This window comes from Rhinatrema bivittatum, chromosome 5 (assembly GCF_901001135.1).
Source record: "Rhinatrema bivittatum chromosome 5, aRhiBiv1.1, whole genome shotgun sequence".
Lineage (NCBI taxonomy): Eukaryota > Metazoa > Chordata > Amphibia > Gymnophiona > Rhinatrematidae > Rhinatrema > Rhinatrema bivittatum.
In genome coordinates this window covers 92,105,686-92,128,998 of record NC_042619.1, presented here as the reverse complement: position 1 = coordinate 92,128,998, position 23,313 = coordinate 92,105,686, and the positions used below count along the sequence as shown (strand labels likewise).

The following is a 23,313-nucleotide window of genomic DNA, read 5'->3' as shown; positions in this document are numbered from 1 at the left end:
GCAAATCTGCTTTAATTTTATATGTATATATATTCTGTTGTTTTTTGGCATCCAGGGGTTTCAGTAACACAGAAACACTGTGCAGTGAATACAAATACTACTGTGAAGAGTGTCGCAGTAAACAGGAAGCACATAAGAGGTAAGGTGTTCTTATAAATGTTGTTAAGTTTTAACAATGGGAGTGATTTTCAGCAAAAAAAAAACCTGAGTATTATTGTCATCTAAGGACAAACACAAAAAAAATAGACATCTACTCATGTGGATGTTAGGGAGAGAGAAACCAGAGCGTAGGAGGATCTGGAGAAGGATGCATTTTTAATTAAGCAAACCTGTACTTCATGATCATCTTAATACTCTTGACATATTTCACAAACTCCTACAGAGAATGACAGTAATCTGGATTATTCACAACTGCCAGTGTGTTTTAAAACTGTGTATATTTTATGTCTGATAGTTTAGCAAGCAATAGATTAGGACAAGAGAGCGTGACAAGATTCGGTGCTCTGTTTCTCTAGTTGAGATGACAATAATCAGTCTCCCGTCATGTTGAGAGGACTCTGTTATTGTAGGTCCCATTGTGTGCATGGAGAAGGTTAATGCACATATCAGAGAGACTAATCATTGCATTCTTGATATGGTTTCTCTAAAACTGAGAATTGTAGAAGATGCCTGAATTAAAAAAAACAAAAAACACTTGCTCCATGCCGTCAACCCATTTATGCTTACTAGCTCTACTGTCATAGGTCTGTCCAGATCTGTGATCTTCCCCTTCCTCTATGGTTCCTTTGGTGGGAAATATTCATGTGCCTGACGAGGTACAAGGTCTGTGGGTAATTTTTCTGAGGGAACCTACCCGGGTAGTTTGTCATTATTTGTGGCTCCTCTTTTCTCATCTGGCTAAAAGCATGTGCATTGTGAAAATACCCACCTACCTTTTGCTGTTATGTGGGGTACAGTTTTTACCCCCATCGTAACGCCATAGTTATTCATTTGTTTAAAAATTCTTTTATTCTGCTCATAGCAGGCCAAACTGTGCTGAGCAAGAGTATGGTTTGTCTATGTAATATGTTTTTTTTACTATGAATTTTTTTTTGGGATCTGAAATTAGGAAGGTGTGGAATATAAATGTTTGTAAATACATATATATATATATATATATATACATTCATAATATAATGTACAAAGCAATAAACAAACAGTTAAAATGTAAAATAAAACAAAGACACAAACATTAAATTTTGCATACCCAGTTATCTATCTAGATAAGAACATAAGTTCTTTGCTGAAGTCTCAGGGAGGAAGGCTTAGTGGAAACCTAAGAAAATACATCTTTAGTGAGAATAGCCTTTCATTATATCTGGTGGAAACCAATACTACAACCGACTTCAAGCATGCTTGGGACAGGTGTAGAGGACAGTGCTAGTAAGAAAGTTAGAGGATTGCAGTATTGCAAACAACCCATTCTTCATTTCCTCGAGTGCAGAGACCAAGAGGAAGGTGTTAAGGATAAAACAAGATGTGTAAATAAATAAAGCCCAAGCTAGTGACACAGCAGGCCATAGAATAACCAGATAGAAACCAGCAGGTTACAACTTTCCAGAAACCAACTGTGCCAGCAGATTGGTGTTGCCAGTTACCATCCAGCAATAGCCATAGGGACATAAGCAGCCAGATGTTTGGGCAACACCCTCAGTTTTGATGGTTGGTTAGTTTATTTCAATGAAAAGAAAAATATTGGTTACAGCATGCATCAACATATCACTAACCAAAAGAAATGCGCACATACATTTAAACAAATTATCAATATCATGAGTATATTGATATACCCAACAAAGATCAAAATATCTTAAACAATATATAAAACTACCCAAATCATATCCAAAACACTCATAACGTAATATCCAAAATATACAATATCCACAATGTACAAAATTGAGAGACAAAGAACACAAAACACAAAAAAATATTAATACCCAATTATAAAAAAGCAGTTCTTCAGATTTTGCAGCAATTTCAAAAAACCTGTTATCCAAATTTCCACTTCAAACTTTTTTGATCTACAAAGTTTTGACTTTTAAAGCCCAATATATTTTGCCAAGGATGGCTTCATCAAGGGCTGTGGTGAAGAACAAACCGAAAGATCAAATCCACCTCAAAGTCTAAAGTCGAGCAATGCAGAGAGTGGTAACTTTCTCAATGAGCTTCAACAGCATAGCAGGCTGCAGTATGCTGACTCAACCGGTGTCACTCAGATGGAAAATTTCTTTTCATTTTAATATCCAGCTGTCAAATATTTCAAGTGAGCCCCATAGAATCATCACTGTACAGAAAAAGACAAAATCACAAAATGTGATCATTGGAGCTATTCCCTATTTAAAAAAAGAAAGTTATTTTACCTGAAAACGCAACTTCAAACTTCTCAAGTAAGCAACAAACAATCCGCCAAAGCGGACAAGCGAACATACTCGCAAGGCCAATCAAATTTAAATGGATTAGTGACATCACCCATATGACCAATCACATCATCTGTTAATAAAATCAGCCAATCACTCAAACTCCCATACAACTAATCACATCCTTCATAGAAAAACAGCCCACTCAATAGGATATTTAAGCCAAACGGGTTCAGTGAGTTGTTTAAAAATCCATCTTTATTCACATCTCAAAAGCATTACAACAAATTGTGTCAATATTGTTCCCATTGACACAATTTGTTGAATGCAAAAAAATGAATATTATCAACCCCATGGTTTTAATCTAACCAATGTGATGTCAAAGGTGCTTCCATGTAATGGAAGCACCTTTGACATCACATTGTATAATGGAGCACTCTGATGCTCCATTATACAAGCCTTCAGTGATCCCATAGTTTTCCCTTCTTATATTTGTATGCAAGGACAATGAATCACATATATCACTTGAGTGGAAATATAAGAATGTAGATGATAATCCTTATGTGGTGTTTGAAATAAGTAAGAGACAAAAAAAGATGGCAGATGCCACAAAGCCCACAGCACTCATGACTACCTGTACTAGCCTTCTTGCTGAATGTGTGAACCTAGATGAAACCAAAACATGATGATCTGGAAAGGAATGCAAGTGAGATAATCAAATTTGCAGATGATAAAAAATTATTCAGCGTAGTTAAATCACAAGCGGATTATGATAAATTGCAGGAATACCTTGTGAGACTGGAAGATTGGGCCTCCAAATGGCATATAAAATTTAATGTGGACAAGTGCAAGGTGTTGCATATAGGGAAAAGTAACCCATGCTGAAGTTACACAATGTTAGGTTCCATATTAGGAGCTACCCCCCAGGAAAAAGATCTAGGTGTCATATAGTGGATAATACATTGAAATAATTGGCTCAGTGTGCTGCAGCAGACAAAAGAAAGCAAAAAGAATGTTAGGAATTATTAGGAAGGGAATGGTGAACAAAACAGAAAATGTCATAATGCCTCTGTATTGCTCCATGGTGAGACCGCACTTTGAGTACTGGTACAGTTTTGGTCACTGTATCTCAAAGATATAGTTGCACTGGAAAAGTACAGAGAAGGCCTACCAAAATGATAAAGGGGATGGAATGGCTCCCCTGTGAGGAAAAGCTAAAGAGATTAAGTTTGTTAAGCTTGGAGAAGAGATGGCTGAGAGGGGATCTGATAGAGGTCTATAAAATCATGAGAGGTCTTGAACGAGTGGATGTTAATTGGTTATTTACACTTTTGAATAATAGAAGGTCTAGGGGGCACTCCATTAAGTTAGAAAGTAGCACATTTAAAACAAATTGTAGAAAATTATTTTTCACTCAACACACAGTTAAGCTCTGGAATTTGTTGCCAGAGGATGTGGTTAGGGCAGTTAGTGTAACTGGGTTTAAAAAACGCTTGGATAAGTTCTTGGAGGAGAAGTCCATTAACTGCAATTAATCAAGTTGACTTAGGGAATAGCCACTACTATTACTGGCATCAGCAGCAAGGGATCTACTTAGTGTTTGGGTACTTGCCAGGTTCTTATAGCCTTGATTGGCCACTATTGGAAATAGGATGCTGGGCTTGATGGACCCTTGGTCTGATCCAGTATGGCAACTTCTTATGTTCTTATCTCTTAAATTACAGGCTAGCTTGAAGGTGAGCGGCAAACAAATCATGGGTCTCCAATGAGTGCCAATGTTTCTTAATGATATGGACAACTTGTGGAGTACATACTTTATGTGGCAACACAGAGAGGTGCTTTAGGAGATTGAACAAACAGTTCTCTATTAATATACAACCCCCTCTTATACACTTGTTGAACAACATGCCAAGGGTAATCCCTCGCCAGAAAACGAGTCTGCAATACCAGGGCTTTAGACTTATACTCTTGTACATTGGAGAAAATTTGTCTTAAGCAAAAGAATTGCCCTATGGTTATATTATTCAATAAGTGTCTGGAAGCAAACCATTGCAACTGGTAGGCTTGGTGTATATAGAGTAGTACAGAGATTGGTGCCCTCATGAAAAACCCACATATCTAAAACAGAAATTTGATGTTGATTCATAGTATATGTGAATTTTAAATGTTCAAAAATTGAAAAACTCAGATTGAACGCCTTGCCACAGTAAAATAAATAAATAAATGCACGAATAAATATATATATATCATCAATAAACTACATCCACAGCAAAATCTGTGGCGAAAATCGTGGTGTACACCTAGATTGCTTCAAAAGAAGCTACGTACAAGCAGGCAGTGTCAGGGGCCATTGTGGCCCCCATTGCTGGCCCTTTAATCTGCTTGTACATAGCACCATCAAACTCAAAATAATTCTCAGTGAGGGCCAATGAAATTAGTGAAATTAAGAAAACTGTCGCATTCTGCACAGAAGTGAACGTTGGTCCAAGACTTCATGTACCACTTGAACAGCCTTGCATTTGAGGTATGTAGGAATAAGGTGCTTCTGTATTCAAACTTATCAGCCACAACTCTTCTATGCCTAACAAAACCCGTTGCAAACACTCAATGAAATGGGATGAATCTTGGACATAAAAAGTAGCCAAGCTGACAAATGGCTGCAAAATTTATTAAGCAGTTCAAGAATAGAATTTAACTCAGAAACAATGTCTCCCAGGTGAATGATCCAATTGTTTACGTATCTTAGGAAAAACATTATTTATTTATTTATTGGTTTTTTTATACCGCCGCTCATCAGAGATATCGCGTCTGTGTACAGAGAACAAAAACATATGCCGGAGCGTTATACATGGAACAATAAAAATAGTCGAAGTCTAATACAAGGCAACTAATAAAAAACAGAGATATAACTTATAAAACATATTTATAAGGTAACATATAGAGCTTAAATTAACGGAAAAAATGGGGAGGCTGGGAGGGAAAAAATATAATTTGAAAGAGAAGGCTAAGCAAGACGTTGAAACTTAGAGAGAGCATTAAAACAAAGAATACATGGATATGATTCCACCAAAAACACAGAATCTTTCTGAGCAATCTGGCCTGAACACAAAGCCTTTTTTACTATCTGGGAGATTAGTTGTGCCATGCGAGGGGTCGGATCAACAGAAAGTTTCTCATAATAAGAAGCATCCCTCAATTGTCTATGAACCTCATTTAAGAAGTCCAAAGTATCCAAAATCACAATACAACCACCCTTGTCTGCTGGCTTTATAACAATATCAGAATCTGATGATAAACAGAAAGGGCTGCCCATTCAACTTTAGAAAGGTTCAAGTGATGAACCCGTCCCATACTTCCAGAGCACAAGGATCTGTCTCAACCAGCTTTGCAAAAGCCACCACTGTAGGGTCTCCCTGTCCTGGAGAGCACCAAGTGAATGGACAATAAAGGGCAAAGACGTCCGTCGTAGAACCTTCTTATCCTTGAAATACTAATTTTAGATTCAAAGAATGAAAAAAATCTAAAAAGATAAGTTCATAGAAGAAAAGCATCATGAAAGCCATAGGGACAAATGACAAACTCCTACACAATACTCTTGCTTCCACATCTAAAATAGGGTGGTAGCAAAGAATGATATAAGGGCCAAAATACACATACGCAGGGGCGTGACCATAATCTGATTGGACTCCGTCCTCCTGATCGCTATTGCTGACCATGGGAACTCCACGGTTGCCTGTGGGGATACTCCAAAAAAGATGAGTTTAAGTCCTTCCCAGATGAATGATCTGAGGAGGAGTTAAAAGTATACAGTATCTTTTGGCAGCAACTCCCTTGTTTAAGAATATTGAAGTTTAAACTTCAGAGAACGAGAAATTTTGAAGTCGAAATTTGGATAACATGATTTTTGAAATTGTTGTGGAAGTTTGAAGAGCTGAATTTTTATAATTGGTTATAAACATTTTTTTGTTTGTGTTTATATGTTATGCATTGGTGGGCCCTTGTCTCTCATTTTTTTATATTGTGTAATATGTATATTTTGTATAGTGTGTTACGAGTGTTTTGGATATGATTTGAGTAGTTTTATATATTGTTTAGGTTCATTTGATCTTTGTTGGGTATATTGTTTTATATACTTACTAGCAGTACCCAGCCACGCGTTGCAGTGGCAGAGTCAGGTTCTTTACCCTCCCTCCCCCTCCCCCTTCCCCTTGCTCATTTACCACAATCACTCATCCTCCTCCCCCTTGGTCACTCATCCCCCCTTCCCTCCCCTGTCCCCACTCCAACTCTCTCCCCTCACACTCACCACCCCCCTCATTCTCCCTTCCCTCACTGTCACCTCCCCCCGCCTACTGCCTACACTTCAGATCAGAAAACCTTTGTCTTTCTATTTCTGTGGGAACCCCCTCACCCCCCCCAAAAAAACCCCCCCAATCCCAACCCTTTAAGTCAAATAATAACCCCCCACCCTCCTGCCCCCTCCCAAGACCTGGGAAATTAAAATTGTTGGTGCTACATGTGGTCTGTCCCTGGGCGTCTGTGCGCATTATGTAGCCAAATAGGGGAATGCCTAACCAAATTTGCTCTTCCAAATTTGTTTTGTGGTCTGGGGAGGGCTATTTTGGTGCATTCCCGAGATCGTGCAAGTTTAGTGTATGTATTTGTGTGTGAACCTCCCCCAAAAAACAACCCTATGAGAAAAGTTATCTTAAACTAACCACCCCACACTCTCCTGCCCCCCTCCCCCAGCCCTGCAAAAAACAGTAGCCCACCCCCTGCCCCCCCCAGAGTTGCTGAATGAATGAATGAAACCTACCCCTCCCCAAGATGTTTGCAATAAATTCATTACCACCCCCCACCCTCCAGACCCCCCCGAGACCTGATAAAAATGTCTGTCGGTGGAGCGGGCGTTCAGGAGTGGTCTGGGAGCGATGTATTGGCGTTGGTCCGTCGGCTGCGAGCACTGAAACGGGTTCCGACGGCCCTTTGCCCTTACTATGTCAGTGGGGTGGAGCAATGGCAGCGGTAGGTCCTCTGACATAGTAGGGGCAAAGGGCCGCCGGCTGCCAGTCCTGAAAATGGCGCCGAGGGGCCCTCGCCCTTACTATGTCACATGGGCTACTGCTGCCATTGGTGTCCCCGAGTGGCATAGTAAGGGAAAGGGCCGTCGGCGCCATGTTGATTGCTGGCAGCCGACGGCTGTAGTGCAGGAGATGTGTCCCGGACAAGTCCTGACTCCCTACTGGAGCCTCCCGGACTTCTGTCAGGTTTTGTGTGTGTTGTGAGGGCCTGGGAAGTAAATCAATTTGGCATGTGTGTGGGGGGTGTGAGGAGGGTGGTGGGTGTGTTTTATCTGTAAAGGAAATAGTTATCTTCCAGCGAAAAAAGTGCGCAAATGTGTTAAAATGGAAGTGAAACGTGGACCTGGACTGGCGAAATGATTAGTGTAGCGTGTGTTAGTGTAAGGTGTAACAGATGGCGCTTACGTCCAGCAGATGTCGCTGTTTTCTAGAAAAAAATTGTAAACCTATTTTACCTGTCACAGATGTGACATATCTGTAATGTAAGTACAGAAGAACCTTCCTGTATGCGAAATGAAGGTTGTGTCCAAATTTGAAAGCAATCGGTTCAGTGGTTTCTGAGATTAGCGATTTTGTCCAAACTATTTAACATTTTTATTTATATAGAAGATGTGATGTGTGGGGGATGGGTGTCTGTGAATTTATTTATAATGTGATGTGTGGGGGAGGGTGCGTGTGAATGTGATGTGTGGGGGATGGGTGTGTGTGAATGTGATGTGTGAGGGATGGGAGTATGTGAATTTATAAAGTGATGTGTGGGGGATGGGAGTATGTGAATTTATAATGTGATGTATGGGGGATGGTGTGTGTGAATGTGATGTGTGGGGGATGGGTGCGTGTGAATGTGACTGTGTGGGGGATGGGTGTGTGTGAATGTGATGTGTGAGGGATGGGAGTATGTGAATTTATAAAGTGATGTATGGGGGATGGGAGTATGTGAATTTATTTATAATGTGATGTATGGGGGATGGGAGTATGTGAATTTTATTTATAATGTGATGTGGGGGATGGGTGTGTGTGAATGTGAATGTGATGTGTGGGGGATGGGTGTGTGTGAATGTGAATGTGATGTGTGGGGGATGGGTGCGTGTGAATGTGATGTGTGGGGGATGGGTGCGTGTGAATATGATGTGTGCGGGATGGGTGCATGTGAATGTGTGTGCGGGATGGGTGTGTGTGAATGTGTGTGCGGGATGGGTGTGTGTGAATGTGATGTGTGTCGGGGATGGGTGTGTGAATGTGATGGCTGTGTGTGAATTTGAAATGATTAGTGTAGCGTGTGTTAGTGTAAGGTGTAACAGATGGCGCTTATGTCCAGCAGATGTCGCTGTTTTCTCGAAAAAAAATTTTAAACCTATTTTACCTGTCACAGGTGTGACATATCTGTAATGTAAGTACAGAAGAACCTTCCTGTATGCAAAATGAAGGTTGTGTCCAAATGTGAAAGCAACCGGTTCAGTGGTTTCTGAGATCAGAGATTTTGTCCAAACTATTTAACATTTTTATTTATATAGATGATGTTAATAAAAATTTGTTTAAATGAATATGTGCATTTCTATTGGTTAGTGATATATTATTTCAATGCTTAGTGGTAAGATATGGAGGATGGGAGGGTCTGGGTTTTAAGCCCCTTGTATGCTCATCTATGTGTCTTGCTATCTCTGAAAAAGCAAACAAGGGTATTTAAAAATGTAAAAGCTGACTTGTATTAGGAGCGATTATACCACAAGTGGTCAAGCTTTTATGGCTGGCAGCTAGGGTACCTTCTTAATAATGTCCTCCATAATAAGTGGGCAGATTCGATGTGGCCAATTGGTTTTTATCTGCCATCATCTACTATGTTATTGTGGATTGAAAACCTTTTTCAAGCTTTGCTCTTTGGGTGTTGGGGTGTTTTTCATTTTTAGGATGAAAGTTAAAAAACTACCTATGATTCTAGCACTCCACCTGAAGAGGTTCAAGTATATGGATCAGCTGCATCGATACACCAAACTCTCCTATAGGGTAGTTTTTCCTTTAGAGCTACGACTTTTTAACACATCAGGCGATGCCACCAACCCTGACCGAATGTATGACCTTGTGGCTGTGGTAGTTCACTGTGGAAGGTAAGGGTCACCTTTCATTGGACAATTTTTTTTTGGCCCTTGGTAAGAGGATAGCAGCAGTCAAAAGAACTTGTCTGTTGCCTGGTGGAATTTTTCTTCGAAAGTGAGGCACACAAACTGAAAATACTACTCCAGAGTTGCCCCAGCAGATGGTGAGAATGGTCGGGTAGTCAGCATATGGTCCTTACAAGGATGGAACAGGCAGTGCGCGCAGGGCTCGGCGCGCGCAGGTTGCACAAATGTGCCCTCCCTTGCGCGCGCCGACCCCAGATTTTATAAGATATGCGGGGCTACCCGCGTATCTTATAAAATCCAGCGTACTTTTTTTTTCGCGCCTGGTGCGCCAAGAAAAGTACGCCCTCGCGCAAATTTATAAAATCTACCCCTAAGTGTGTGTGGCCCAGTGAGTCAATGAGAGAGTGTTGACTCATGGGATATCCTTTTATCTTCAGCTCAGAGATGGAGTGTTTTTGATTTGGAGCCAGACAGTTATAAAATCAAATCCAAAAGATCCTCTCTTGGAAAGATACATTGTAGAATTGTTAATCACTGCATCCTATGTAAAGTGCCCTCAGCATCACTTAAGGGTAGATTTTCAAAGACGCGTGCACATGGAAGCGTGGATTTTATAACATGTGCGCATTGCCACACACATGGTATAAAGTACAATTCCTACGTGCTTATGCGCACCCAATTTTTATATTGGTGCGCGCAAGTGTGGGCGGATCGCAAGTAACGCACGCAAGGGGGGATTTTAGTTAAAAACACGCAGCGATGTGATCGGGCTTACACCAGTTCCCTCCCAGTCCGCTCCAATTAAGGAGCAGACTGGGAAGGAACTTTCCTATTCCCTTTTTCCCCTCTCCTCCCCGACACTTAAACCTACCCTAACTAACCTCTTTTTTTTTATTTTCGAACTTACCTGCGCCTTCGAGCAGCAGTAAGTTCCGTGTGCCGGCGTGCACTTCCCCGGGACAGGGTCTAATGGCCGCTGGCCCGGTTGGCCCCCGCCCGCCTCTTTCACAAAGCCCGGCACTTCCGCACGTATTAGGAGATACGCTCGTGGCTGGGCCATTGTGAAAATGCGCTCGGCGCACACATAGCCCAGCCACGCGTGTACCTTCCAGTATTTGCACGCGCCGGGCTATTGAAATTCAGCTTTTAGTGTCCCTGGATAATTTCCATGACTTTTCTTCTGTATGTATGAGTATTTGTAAAGATAATTCAGACAATAATCTCTTGAGATGAGTACTTCACTGATACCTTGTCTAAAACTGACTGCAGTTTCACCTGAGCCTTGTATTTTCCACACTGCATTTGTTAAATTATGTACAATTTGTTTTTTAACCATTTCTCTTGTGCCAGAGTTTGGAAAAATAGAGGAATTTCTTCTTTTTGACCCAGCAGTTTTCTCCTTGCTTCTTTGAACTTCCAGCTCAGTCAGATCCAGCTGCCCAGAGATTTCTCCCTACCTCCAGTCTGCCTAGCCGGGTCATTGCAGCAGTACTCCCTGGCTGGTAGCCATGCATTAGACAGAGCTTCTTCCGCAGTCCTGCAGTCATGAGCCCTGACACCACGGGTCTCCCTTAAACAGTGACCACTCCCTTTCCCCACCCCCTCTAGGGGCTGTGAACTCTACTTCTGCAGCTTCCCAAGCTGATCCAGGGAATGGATTGAACCAGAGACTTTCTGCAGTGCAAGGCCACTGGGCCAGCCCAGAAAAATATAGTTTAATGTGGAAAAACTAATACTATCCCAGCTTTATATCCCATGGCAAAGCCCATTTTTTTGTTAATGGTTACTGCAGATTATACAAGGGATCTGAAATAAAGGAAGACTCCCATTTTCTAGATGGTTTTTTATAGGTTTATTTTTTTGTGTTTTATTTGTGGCCTAATTTGTCTGGAGGGTAAATGTTCATTAAGGAAAAGCCAGATAATTGTTTTATCTTCCAGTGAATGCTGAGAAGTTTGAAGGTCATTTTTGGTTGGTGAACCTAAACTTTTTTTTAATAACACTCTGGAGGCAATATTTAGTAGCCCACCTTTGTGCAAAATCTGCAGGTGATTTTGTATCTATAGATCTGGTAGGCAGTTTTCAAAGAAAAGTGTGTGTGTGTGTGTGTAATTTTTCTTTTGAAATTTAATTTAGGTGGGTACATTAGTATAAAAGCTCCTGCAGACTTTTCACTTCATTTTTCTTCGAGCAGAGTAAAGGTGAGGGAGGGAGGGAGGAATTCGCACAGATTTGAATATGGTACGCTGCATGTGTACTTTACTCTCTCAGCCTAAACATGCCCTCTCTGTGGGGTTGTGGTTTGTCAGCACAATGGCTGGGCTAGATGGGATGTAGGTAAAAAATGGGAGGAAAATATTTGGTGTAATTGCAAATAGTGCTGCAGCCCCAGCAGAGATCAGTTCCAGTTGAACTGGAAAGCAAAGAACCAGGAGGAAACTGCTGGTATGAAAAAAAAGAGTAGTATTTGAGTGGGAGACCATAGCAACAAAAGAGTAGAAATTCCACAGCAGGAATTAATCTGAACTTCAGCTTCCTCTGAGGTTGAACTCTTCAGCCCTGCGTATATGCCAGCAAGGGTTGCTTTTTCCCTCCGGGCTCAGTCACCGCAGCTCAGCAACAGCCTAACACCCCACTGGTCCGGGTAAACTGGGAGCCTAAACTTAATGCTAGCACATAGCCCTATAACTTGATGGCAGCACTATCATCCAACATGTAGGATACGAGATCACAGTATTGTCTTAAACACGCTGTATTGTACATCTGGCAGGAGGGTGGTGCCTCTTGCGAAGATGATTATGCTTTCTCAAGATAAGCTGTAATATTTTGTAGCAGAACCTTGTTTCATGAGTAGGCCAATGTATTAATTTAATTTATTTGCCAAAATATTTTTCTCACAGGACAAGCAGGATGGTTGTCCTCACAAATGGGTGACATCGAGGATGGAGCCCACCATGGAAAACTTCTGTCAAAGTTTAAACAGAACTTTGACTGGCCCCTACTGGGCATGCCCAGCAAGGCACTGACCCTGCAGCCAGCAGGGGTCTCCCTTCAGTCTTCTTTTTTCCGCGCAGCAGTTGCCACGCGGTGAAAGGAGCTCTCTTACCACGTTCCTGACAGGAATTCGGTATTTTTCTTTCCGAAGAAAATTTGCCCCTCAGGGGTCTCCCTTCGACAAATTTTTGTCACCTCCGCGGAAACCGGTAAGTTTTTTGCCTTTTTTCTTCGACTACCGTCGAATTTGGCCCTTGAGGCCTGTTGGCAATTACCGAGCCCGCGACTAAATTTGGCCTTAAGCCATGGCGACGGGGTTCCGTCGATGCCCGGATTGTACCCGGACTATGTCAATCACTGACCCCCATAGGATTTGTGTTTTGTGTTTGGGAAGTGAGCATGATGTCCTGACTTGCACCAAATGTGCCCTAATGACACCTAAGGGTCGCAAAGCCAGGATGGAGAAGATGGGGCTCCTCTTCCATGCACCTACCCCAACGCCATCGATAGCATCGACGTCATCGGAACCGGCACCGTCGAAGTTGCACCACCATCGTCAACCCTCCGGTGACCGTCCACCATCGATGACTTCTCGGCCGTCGACTCCTGTCCCCTCCCCGGATGGGCGAGGAGACCGGAAGGACAAGCATCGCCATCGACGGCACAAGTCTCGGCCTGTCGAGGATCCACAGTCATCGACCTCTGAACAAGCCGAGCCACCGACTAAGAGGCCTCGATCAGACTTGGCACCGTCCACGTCTCGTTCGCAGGCATCGAGGAAACCCTCACCTTCTCGGGGTGTGGGAGCCGTGATCCCACCGGTTACGGTGGTCCCTCCGGCTCTGCCTCAGCCTCCCTCTCCCGTCGAGCCGGGTATTGTTACCCCTGGTCTCCGGGCAGAACTGGACCGGCTGGTCCAGGAGGCCATCGAGAAAGCGATGCAAAAATTCCAACCTCCATTGGCACCGTCTCCGGCACCGATTCCGGCACCGCCACCGGCATCGACCCCGGCACCGACTCCGCCACCGAGGAAGGAACCGACCACTGAACCTTTGGTGGAAGCGCTGGCACCGCTACTACAACGTATGGAGGCACTTGTACATGCCCTTCCATCGATGATTCCAGTAGCACCGACAGCGCCATCGTCTCCGACTGGATTTTCATCGGCGGGAGAAACACCGTTCCTGATTCCCCCTTCCGGGGTGGTCCCATCGGTGCCTTCTCGAATATCTCCACCGATTTATCCTTTGACTCCATCGGTTCCAAGACCGGCACCGACTCCATCGGCAGCACCGAAACCCTCGATGCCGTTCCCAGTACCGATTGTACCACCGGTTCCTCCAAGGTTTCCTTCGATGCCTTTGGATCCTCAACCTGGTCCATCGGGGCTTCAACCCCCAAGTGATCCCTATGATACCTGGGGTGATACATCTTCTGACACAGATTTACCATCACCGCCTTCTCCTACAGAGAGTAGAAAAAGATCTCCTCCAGAGGATCTCTCCTTTATTAATTTTGTAAAGGAGATGTCCGAAATTGTACCTTTTCAGCTGCAATCTGAGACCGATGACAGACACCAGATGATGGAACTGCTTCAATTTTTGGATGCTCCAAAAATCATCGCTTCCATCCCCATTCACCAGGTGTTTCTCGATCTCTTAAAGAAAAACTGGGAACCTCCTTCCATCTGTATCACCAGTTAACAAGAAGGCTGACTCCACATACCTCGTCCAGTCAGCACCAGGCTTTCAAAAGCCTCAACTGGATCATCGCTCTGTTGTGGTTGAGTCCGCACAAAGAAAGGCCAAGCGTCTAAAGCCACACTCCTCCACTCCGCCGGTCAAGGACAATAAATTCCTGGACAGTGTGGGACGGAAAGTGTACCATGGAGCTATGCTGATTTCTCGCATAGCCTCATATCAACTCTACATGACGCATATAACAGAGCCATCCTTAAACAGATGCAAGATTTTGCTGACACATTACCTGACCAATACCAGCCACAGCTTCAGGCCCTTCTTAACAAAGGGTTTGAAGCAGGGAAGCACGAGATCAGAACGGCTTATGACATCTTTGATGCCTCCACAAAGGTTTCAGCTACTGCCATTTCGGCCAGACGTTGGGCTTGGTTAAAATCATCCAACCTTCGCCCAGAAGTCCAGGATCGTTTAGCGGATTTACCCTGCTTAGGGGACAATTTGTTTGGGGAACAAATTCAGCAAATTGTAGCTGAATTAAAAGATCACCACGAGACGTTGAAACAACTTTCTTCTGTTCCGTCTGAGGTTTCCTCCAAACAACCACTTAAGAAGGACTCTAAGAAGTCGTTCTTTCGGCCACGCCGTTACTACCCTCCATCGGCCAGGCCTCGTCCAGCTCGATCCTCTACTAGGCCTCAGCCGCCTCAGCCTAGGAAACAAAGGCCTACTGTAGCCCCTCCACCTGGGCCTGCGGCTGGCCTTTGACTCCCTTGTAGGGAACACATGCCAAACCCCTCTTCCAGACATTCCTGTAGGAGGTCGACTGTACCATTTTCTACAACCTTGGTTGCAGATCACCTCAGATCAGTGGGTACTAACAATTATCGCACAGGGTTACCACCTCAACTTCATAACTCTTCCAGCAGACTCCCCGCCTCTTCAAGCGTGGAGTCTATCCACCCATTTGGCTCAATTACAACAGGAGTATCTCTTCTTCTGCAATCAAATGCTATAGAACCCGTTCCTCCCTCTCAACGAGGCAAGGGATTCTATTCCAGATACTTCCTAATACCAAAGAAATCAGGGGGACTACGTCCCATTTTGGACCTTCGAGCCCTCAACAAATACCTTCAAAAAGAGAAGTTCAAAATGGTAACCCTAGGCGCGCTGCTCCCTCTGCTACAAAGAGGGGATTGGCTGTGCTCTCTCGACCTCAAGGACGCTTATACCCACATTGCGATCACACATTCCCATCGCAAATATCTGCGGTTTCTAGTAGGCCACGACCATTATCAATACCGTGTCCTACCTTTCGGTCTGGCTTCTGCCCCACGAGTCTTACCAAATGTCTCGTAGTGGTAGCAGCATTCCTAAGGAAGAAAGGTGTCCACGTCTATCCCTACCTGGACGATTGGCTTATCAGGCCTCCACCCAACAGATAGCTCAATCCTCCCTAAAATTGACAATTCAAACACTCCTTTCCTTAGGGTTTCTTGTCAATTACGAGAAATCTTGCTTAGTCCCATCTCAAACCTTATCCTTCATTGGGGCAGACTTGGACACCTTACAGGCAAAGGCTTACCTTCCTCTTCAGAGGGTCCACACCCTAATATCCCTGGCTCGCCAGCTCCAGTCTCAGAACACTGCCACGGCTCGCCAGTTCCTCATTCTCCTGGGACACATGGCATCCTCGGTTCAAGTCACTCCCATGACCCGTCTAGCCATGAGAAGTAACACAATGGACTCTGCGACACCAATGGATTCAAGCTTTTCAGCCTCTGTCCTCCATAGTCACAGTCACACAAGCGCTGCGCCTATCCGTAACCTGGTGGACGACTCAGGTCAACCTCCTTCAGGGCTTGCCTTTCTTCCACCGGATCCGCAAGTAATCCTAACCACCGACGCTTCTCACAATCGGTTGGGGAGCCCATGTGGACGACTTTCAAACCCAAGGGTTATGGTCCAAACAGGAAGCCGAACACCAGATCAATTTCCTGGAACTTCGAGCAATCCGCTATGCGCTCCGAACTTTCAAAGATCATCTATTTCATCAGATAATCTTAATCCAGACGGACAACCAAGTGGCCATGTGGTACATAAACAAGCAGGGAGGCACAGGCTCCTTCCTTCTGTGTCAGGAAGCTGCGCAGATCTGGGCGGAAGCCCTCTCCCACTCCATGTACCTCAGGGCCACTTACCTGCCGGGAGTAGACAATGTATTGGCAGACCAGCTGAGCCGTGTCTTCCAACCACACGAGTGGTCACTCGATCCTCTGGTAGCGACCTCTCTGTTTCACAAGTGGGGTTCTCCCCGCATAGACCTCTTTGCGTCCCCTCAGAACCACAAAGTGGACGATTACTGCTCTCTCATTCGGAGCCAGCACTCTCGGCCGAGAGATGCATTCTCCCTCAAGTGGACAACAGGTCTGCTCTATGCATTCCTCCACTCCCTCTTGTGTCAAAGACTCTCGTGAAGCTAACGCCAGGACGGAGGAACCATGATCCTGATAGCACCTTACTGGCCACGCCAAGTATGGTTTCCAATACTCCAGGATCTCTCCATCCGCAGGCACATTCCTCTGGGAAAGGACCCGCATCTGCTCACTCAAAACGACGGATGCCTCCTCCATCCCGACCTCCAAGCCTTGTCCCTGACGGCATGGATGTTGAAAGGTTAGTCCTTCAACCATTTAACCTTTCAGATTCCGTTTCTCGGGTCCTGATAGCTTCACGAAAGCCTTCCACAAGAAAGTCTTACTCATACAAATGGAAAAGGTACACATCATGGTGCACTTCTCAGTCCCTTGATCCCCTTTCCTGTCCAATCTCCAAATTTTTGGACTATTTATGGCATCTCTCTGAATCAGGTCTTAAAACCTCTTCTATCAGAATGCATGTCAGTGCGGTAGCCGCCTTCCATAAGGGTATTGGGGGTAATCCTATTTCAGTACAACCCCTAGTAACACGCTTTCTTAAGGGCTTACTCCATCTAAAGCCACCCTTGCGTCCTCCGGCCCCATCCTGGGACCTTAACCTGGTTCTTGTCGTCTCATGAAACCTCCTTTCGAACCTCTGCACTCCTGTGACTTGAAATATCTCACTTGGAAAGTGTTATTCCTTTTGGCTGTTACTTCAGCTCGCAGGGTTAGTGAATTACAGGCCCTAGTTACCTATCCGCCTTACACTAAGCTCCTGCAGGACCGGGCGGTACTTCCGCACTCACCCTAAATTTTTACCTAAGGTAGTTTCGGAGTTTCATATCAATCAATCTATCGTACTACCTATCTTTTTTCCCAGGCCCCACTCCAACTCTGGAGAGCAGACCCTGCATACCCTAGACTGTAAACGGGCTCTAGCTTTTTACCTTGACCGTACAGTTTCCCACAGGAAGAGCACTCAATTATTCGTCTCTTTCCATCCTAATAAGTTGGGACAACCTGTGGGTAAGCAGGCTCTTTCTTCCTGGTTGGCGGACTGCATTTCTTTTTGCTATGAGCAAGCTGGCATTCCTTTTCAAGACCGTGTTAAAGCACACTCTGTGAGGGCCATGGCGACGTCAGTGGCACACCTTCGATCGGTGCCGCTTCCGGACATCTGCAAAGCTGCAACCTGGACTTCTCTCCATACTTTTGCAGCCCATTATTGTTTGGACAAGGCTGGAAGACAGGACTCCATCTTCGGCCAGTCTGTCTTGCGTAACCTTTTTCCAACCTGATGTACCAACACCCTTCCACCTACCCGGTTGGGTGCGGATGCCCTTTCCCAAATTTCTCCTCACTTATTGTGCCTGCTGCACACCGTTGGGTACATTTGGTGCAAGTCGGGACATCCTCAGCTCGGTACTCACCCATTTGTGAGGACAACCATCCTGCTTGTCCTGTGAGAAAGCAAATGTTGCTTACCTGATGTAACAGGTGTTCTCACAGGACAGCAGGATGTTAGTCCTCACGAAACCCCGCCCGCCTCCCCGCGGTGTTGGGTTCGTTTTATTCTTACTTTCTAGGCACTGCCTGTAGCTTTGAAAATCAGACTGAAGGGAGACCCCTGCTGGCTGCAGGGTCAGTGCCTTGCCTGGGCATGCCCAGTAGGGGCCAGTCAAAGTTCTGTTTAAACTTTGACAGAAGTTTCGTGGTGGGCCCATCCTCGATGTCACCCATTTGTGAGGACTAACATCCTGCTGTCCTGTGAGAACACCTGTTACATCAGGTAAGCAACATTTGCTATACTGCCTCTTTGAACAAAAGAACACCCAAAGCAGTGAACAGCAAAATATGTAAACCATATATAAAAGCAGACTATACCATCAGTTTACATAGTATTAAAAAATATCAATAAAAGCATACAGACAATGCCCAGGAATTATGCTAGACCACTCAGAGCCCTCCCCCCCACCCCCCCGTGCTATGGAAGGCTACATAATTTACTTTCTGCTTGCCCCCATGGGTAAATTTTTCTGTAAAGTTGGAGAGGCATTCGCAGATACCCTTGATCTGAAACGTACCAGACGCATTTCTTAAAATATCTCAACAAGCCCTCTGGGAAGAACAAAGTTCACACTTTGGTGTATACCATTCTGATCTATTTACTAGATGAGAGAGAGCACTTTACACTGAAAGTAAGTGCTAACAGTTTGGCTTTTAGTGGGGGTGAGAGCGAAATTTAATATAGCATATGAAATAAGGGGGCAGAGTTTGTTCATTTGGAGCTACCAGTCATCCCATGTGCTGCAGAATTTTATTTGATTTGTAGAATGAGTCAACCTGGCTGGAAGCCCATATGGTGGTTGATTTGACCTTAAAACCAATGAGTACATTATCATTTTTTAAAGCTCGTTGGTTCCAGAACAATCTTAGTTGCCTTACTAACCTTAATTTAGCATAAGTTCCCCCCCCCCCCAAAAAAAAAGTATAGATCGTACCTGAATCTGCAACATTAGACTGAAGTCCATTTTGACTCCCAAGTTCTTAACTTCTGCTGCTGGGATAACATGCACACCATAGACTGTAACAGATACCTGCTACGCTGGCACATTCACATCCCCCACAGTCAAGACCACCTTCTTTCCACTACTCATCACCAGCTTACTGTTCCTGAACCATTCCACCAAAGCCGACCAATATCTATTGAGCTGTTCAGTAGTAAGATCAAGATCCTCTTTCAAGGGACAATAATCTTGACATCTGCAGAAAACTGAACATTATCAGCTCAAACACGCATATAAAAATGTTGAAAAGGAAGGGAGAGAATGAAGAACTTTATGATATCCTGTTTCCAGGATACCTGGAGGCTGATGCGATACCATTAACTTCTGCCCTGAATATTTAGCTTCAAGTGATTTCTGGCTGAACTTTAAACCTGCTTCTGGGCAAGATTAGATTTAAACAAAAATATTAGTTTGGCTAACTCTTAATAAGTTATTTGGCTAATTTAACCCTGCCCCTGGAATGCCTTCAAAACGTCCCTGACTTATTTGGCTAAATTTTAGCCCGATAAGTATCGTGAATATTCGAAACTCACCATTTAGCCGAGTAATTTGTAAGTTAATCCAGCTAAAAGGCTTCTTAATATCTTGGGCCTAGGATTGTTTGTCTCCTTTTCACGTGACACTTAAACATATACCATTTGTCTAGTAGAAATTGTTTTCACTGTGAGTTACAGAAATCCCTTTCCTCACTCATGATTAATAAGTAAAACATTATTTTGTATCTTTTAAACTGCTGATATATAGGAAATAGCAGACAGATCAATGATCAGACAGTGCAGTCATGTTTTGGTATCTCCCGGAGAAACAACCAAGTTCTCAAGATAAAATCAGCCAGGCAGAATCATATTACAGGCTAGAATACTAGTTAAAAGACAATTTCTTACTGCCAGTTTTGAAAAGTAAATAGAAGCCATGAATGCTAGTAATTCTGTGTTTTTCATTTCTGCTTCATCTGTGAAATAAGGTCAGTATTACACAACACTTTGTCAATTTGTAGTGTTACATTTAAGAAATTTCTCTGTCCTAAGTGCTGCTTATTTTTATTTTATTTTTGCTCTATAATTGAATCAAATCTGTACTTAATGCATTATAAAGGATTACAGTGCATATGTATTGGTATCCTGAAAGGCCAAGCATTTTTTTTAGCTGTGCAAATTTGATGCATAAGTCACTCAAAGATTTGTTGCTCTGTTATAAGGACAACTAACAAAAATATCACATTAAGTGTGTGGGTTTTTTTTCACAGTGGTCCTAATCGAGGACATTATATTGCAATAGTAAAGAGTCATGATTTTTGGTTGCTGTTTGACGACGATATTGTAGAGGTAAGTCTTATTTTAATGATTATCTTCTTTCTGTCAAATAGCAAAACATGTTTTTGGTAACTGTTTTGTAAAATTCAGGGTGCGCCATAAAAGAAAGTTTTTCAAATATCTTGCATTTTGATCCACTTTCTGTTCTAATTTTAACTTTTCCATTTAGAGATTGCATCCTTCTATTACATGCTCTGCAGAGCATCTCTGGCTAAAATTCTATGCCCATTCTGACTTCAAACATTTAAAATTCATATTGATGACCTTCTAGTCTGCTATTCTCCTTGCCAAGCAAGGCTTCTATATCTATCTTATAAACTTCCTTGCCTGCAACCCTCACTGTGTTTTTAGGAAGGATTTTTTTTTCTAAAAATGCTTTCTTCTGGTGCATCTTTGAAGTTTTTGAATATCTGTCCTATCACTTCCTCTCTCTCTTCTCAACAATGTACATATTTAGGGCCTTATATTTCAGCTCATAGGATTTATCTTGCTTAATTTTGTTAACCATTCTCTATATTGCCTGAATTCAAACTCTGGAGGCGATTAAGCCTCCAGAGTTGGACGCAATACTCTGTACTAAATCTTATCAATGATTTTTATATAAACATGTAATCATACTTCCTTTTTTTCTGCTGATTATAGCCAGGGCTCCTGGTTTCCTGCAATTCCGTGGCCATGGGAAAGCCACAAAAAACAACACTTTCCATGGAATTCCTTCTCTGTGGTTTTGCCACAGCAGACCAGGGGCTAGCACAAGTAACAGGCAGTGACAGTGGCCACTACATCTTTCCTACCCTCCCCTATTTCCTACTTAACTCACTTCCAGTTCCTGCTTCCTTAAAACAGCATATAGCAGCAGTAATGCAGCACAATGGGCTGCTTCCTCTTCCATTTCCTGTGCAGCCTGAGGCAGGAGCATTGTGCTTTGAATCATGCTGCAGTACAGCAGACCTTGCAATTCAAAGCATGATACTCTGGCTCTGAGCTTCAAAAGCAAAGGCACTGCGTTGCTGCTGCTATACACTGCTTTAAGAAACCTAGGATTGACACAGGTGGGTGAAGCGAGAAAGAAGGTTTCAGTGTGGAGGGGAATAGAGAGGAGGTGAAAGTTAGAGAGGGGCCGTGGATGGGAGGTGTTGGGGGATGTGTAGGGAATAAAGGAATTAGTGTTATGGTGAGAGTGAGTGAGGGGTCAGTGGGGGGTGTAGAGTATATGTAAGAGTGAGTTGAGGGATTGTGGAAGGGAGGGAAGGATGAAATGTGTATGTGAATAAGAGGATTAGAAGTGGTGTGGAGTGTATGTGTTGAGAGGGTTTGAGGTTTATGAGAATGAGTGAGAAAATGGATTTTCCGGAGGAAGGATTTGAGATTAGATTTGTCCTCCAAACCCTTTCCTGGTCCAGAATCCCCTCTTTCTTTTCCCTCCGTCCCTTTCTTCATCCCCTTTCCTTTTGACCCTCCCCCTGATTTCCCTTCTCCATCTGCTTCCAAGATCCCCTCTCCTAGAGTGAGTGAGAGGTGCAGGGGGCTAGCAGTGGGTGTGGGGAGATGGGAGGGAGGGAGTGAGTGAGTGAGTGATGGGATTGGAGGTGCTATGGAATTTGAGTGAGGGAAATGGCATGATTGCATTACCCCTTACTCTCCTGATCTCAGATCTCACCCTTCCTTCTCCTCCCACTGTATTTCTGTCCACCTCTATTCCTTATCTCTATACGCATCCTGCCTGAGATCCCTTCTTCATTTGAAATCCCCTCTTCCCTTCTTTCTGTGCAACACAAATGACTTAAGATCCCTTCTCCTCTAATATATAACCAAATAAATTGGACACAGCAATGTCAAAAACTACTTTGTTTTTATAAAGGAAGGGGAAAATATTCCCTTTTTAAAGATACAAATATATGCAAAATTATGCAAATTTGCCACATCATTGTCTCAAAATTATGAAAAGCTGCCACAGAGTTTCCTAATTTTCACTGCAGAATCTTGAAAAATCTGCCACAGGAAACCAGGAGCACTGATTATACCTCTCTACCTATGTACCCTTGCTCTTCAGTGCCTGTCCCTACTGCCTTGTCACACTATGTGGAAACCTTAATTATCAGGTATGTGTAACCGGACCAGCCCAATATTGGTGTCCGTCATCCCTGAGCAATTCTTCTGCCTGGATGTGAGACAAGGACCACATTCAGGAGTTACAATAAAGCCTTTATTTCTGACAGAGCAATTACTTGTACAAGGAGGTAGCCAAAGATTTCTGTGCCTAGTACCAGGTACCACCTCTTTTATAATGCTCAGAACAATAGTGGGAATTTGCAGTGCAAAGAGATCACATAGCTCACATGTGTACAAGATACTAAACAGGCAAAGCAAGTGTCAGAGGTGTTAAGAGGCCACCTAACCACAAGACTAACTGTTAGCTCTGCTTACTGAGAAAACATGAAGGTACGTTCCACACCTGGACTCTTGAGAGCAGGGTCTTTCCATACGTATGACAGCCAGGGGCTTCTCGTACTCCTGATACCTGTGACATGCTTATAGCATAAATGATAATGATGAATTTGACCACACAATTTCCTGTCTGCTACAGCTAAAGTTATATGATATCTAAGATACAAATATCACAGCCTTGAGCAAGTTACAGATATAGGTATTTTCTACCATCTTCTGCTTAGCCTATAGCACGGTGTAATATTGCTAGGAAAGAAGTATAACTCTGCCAAAGGTCAAC

The 23,313-nt window shown here is 43.5% G+C and overlaps 1 protein-coding gene across 1 annotated transcript in view; it reads left to right on the top strand.

Annotated features, from left to right (window-relative positions):
- The window catches only part of USP12 (ubiquitin specific peptidase 12), a 211,656-nt gene that overhangs the window by 179,425 nt on the left and 8,918 nt on the right, over window positions 1–23,313 (top strand). Inside the window, exons 6-8 of the mRNA XM_029602576.1 lie at window positions 56–139; window positions 9,382–9,579; window positions 20,519–20,597. Of these exons, the coding sequence (XP_029458436.1) occupies window positions 56–139; window positions 9,382–9,579; window positions 20,519–20,597 (361 nt within the window). The remainder of the gene's footprint in view (window positions 1–55; window positions 140–9,381; window positions 9,580–20,518; window positions 20,598–23,313) is intronic.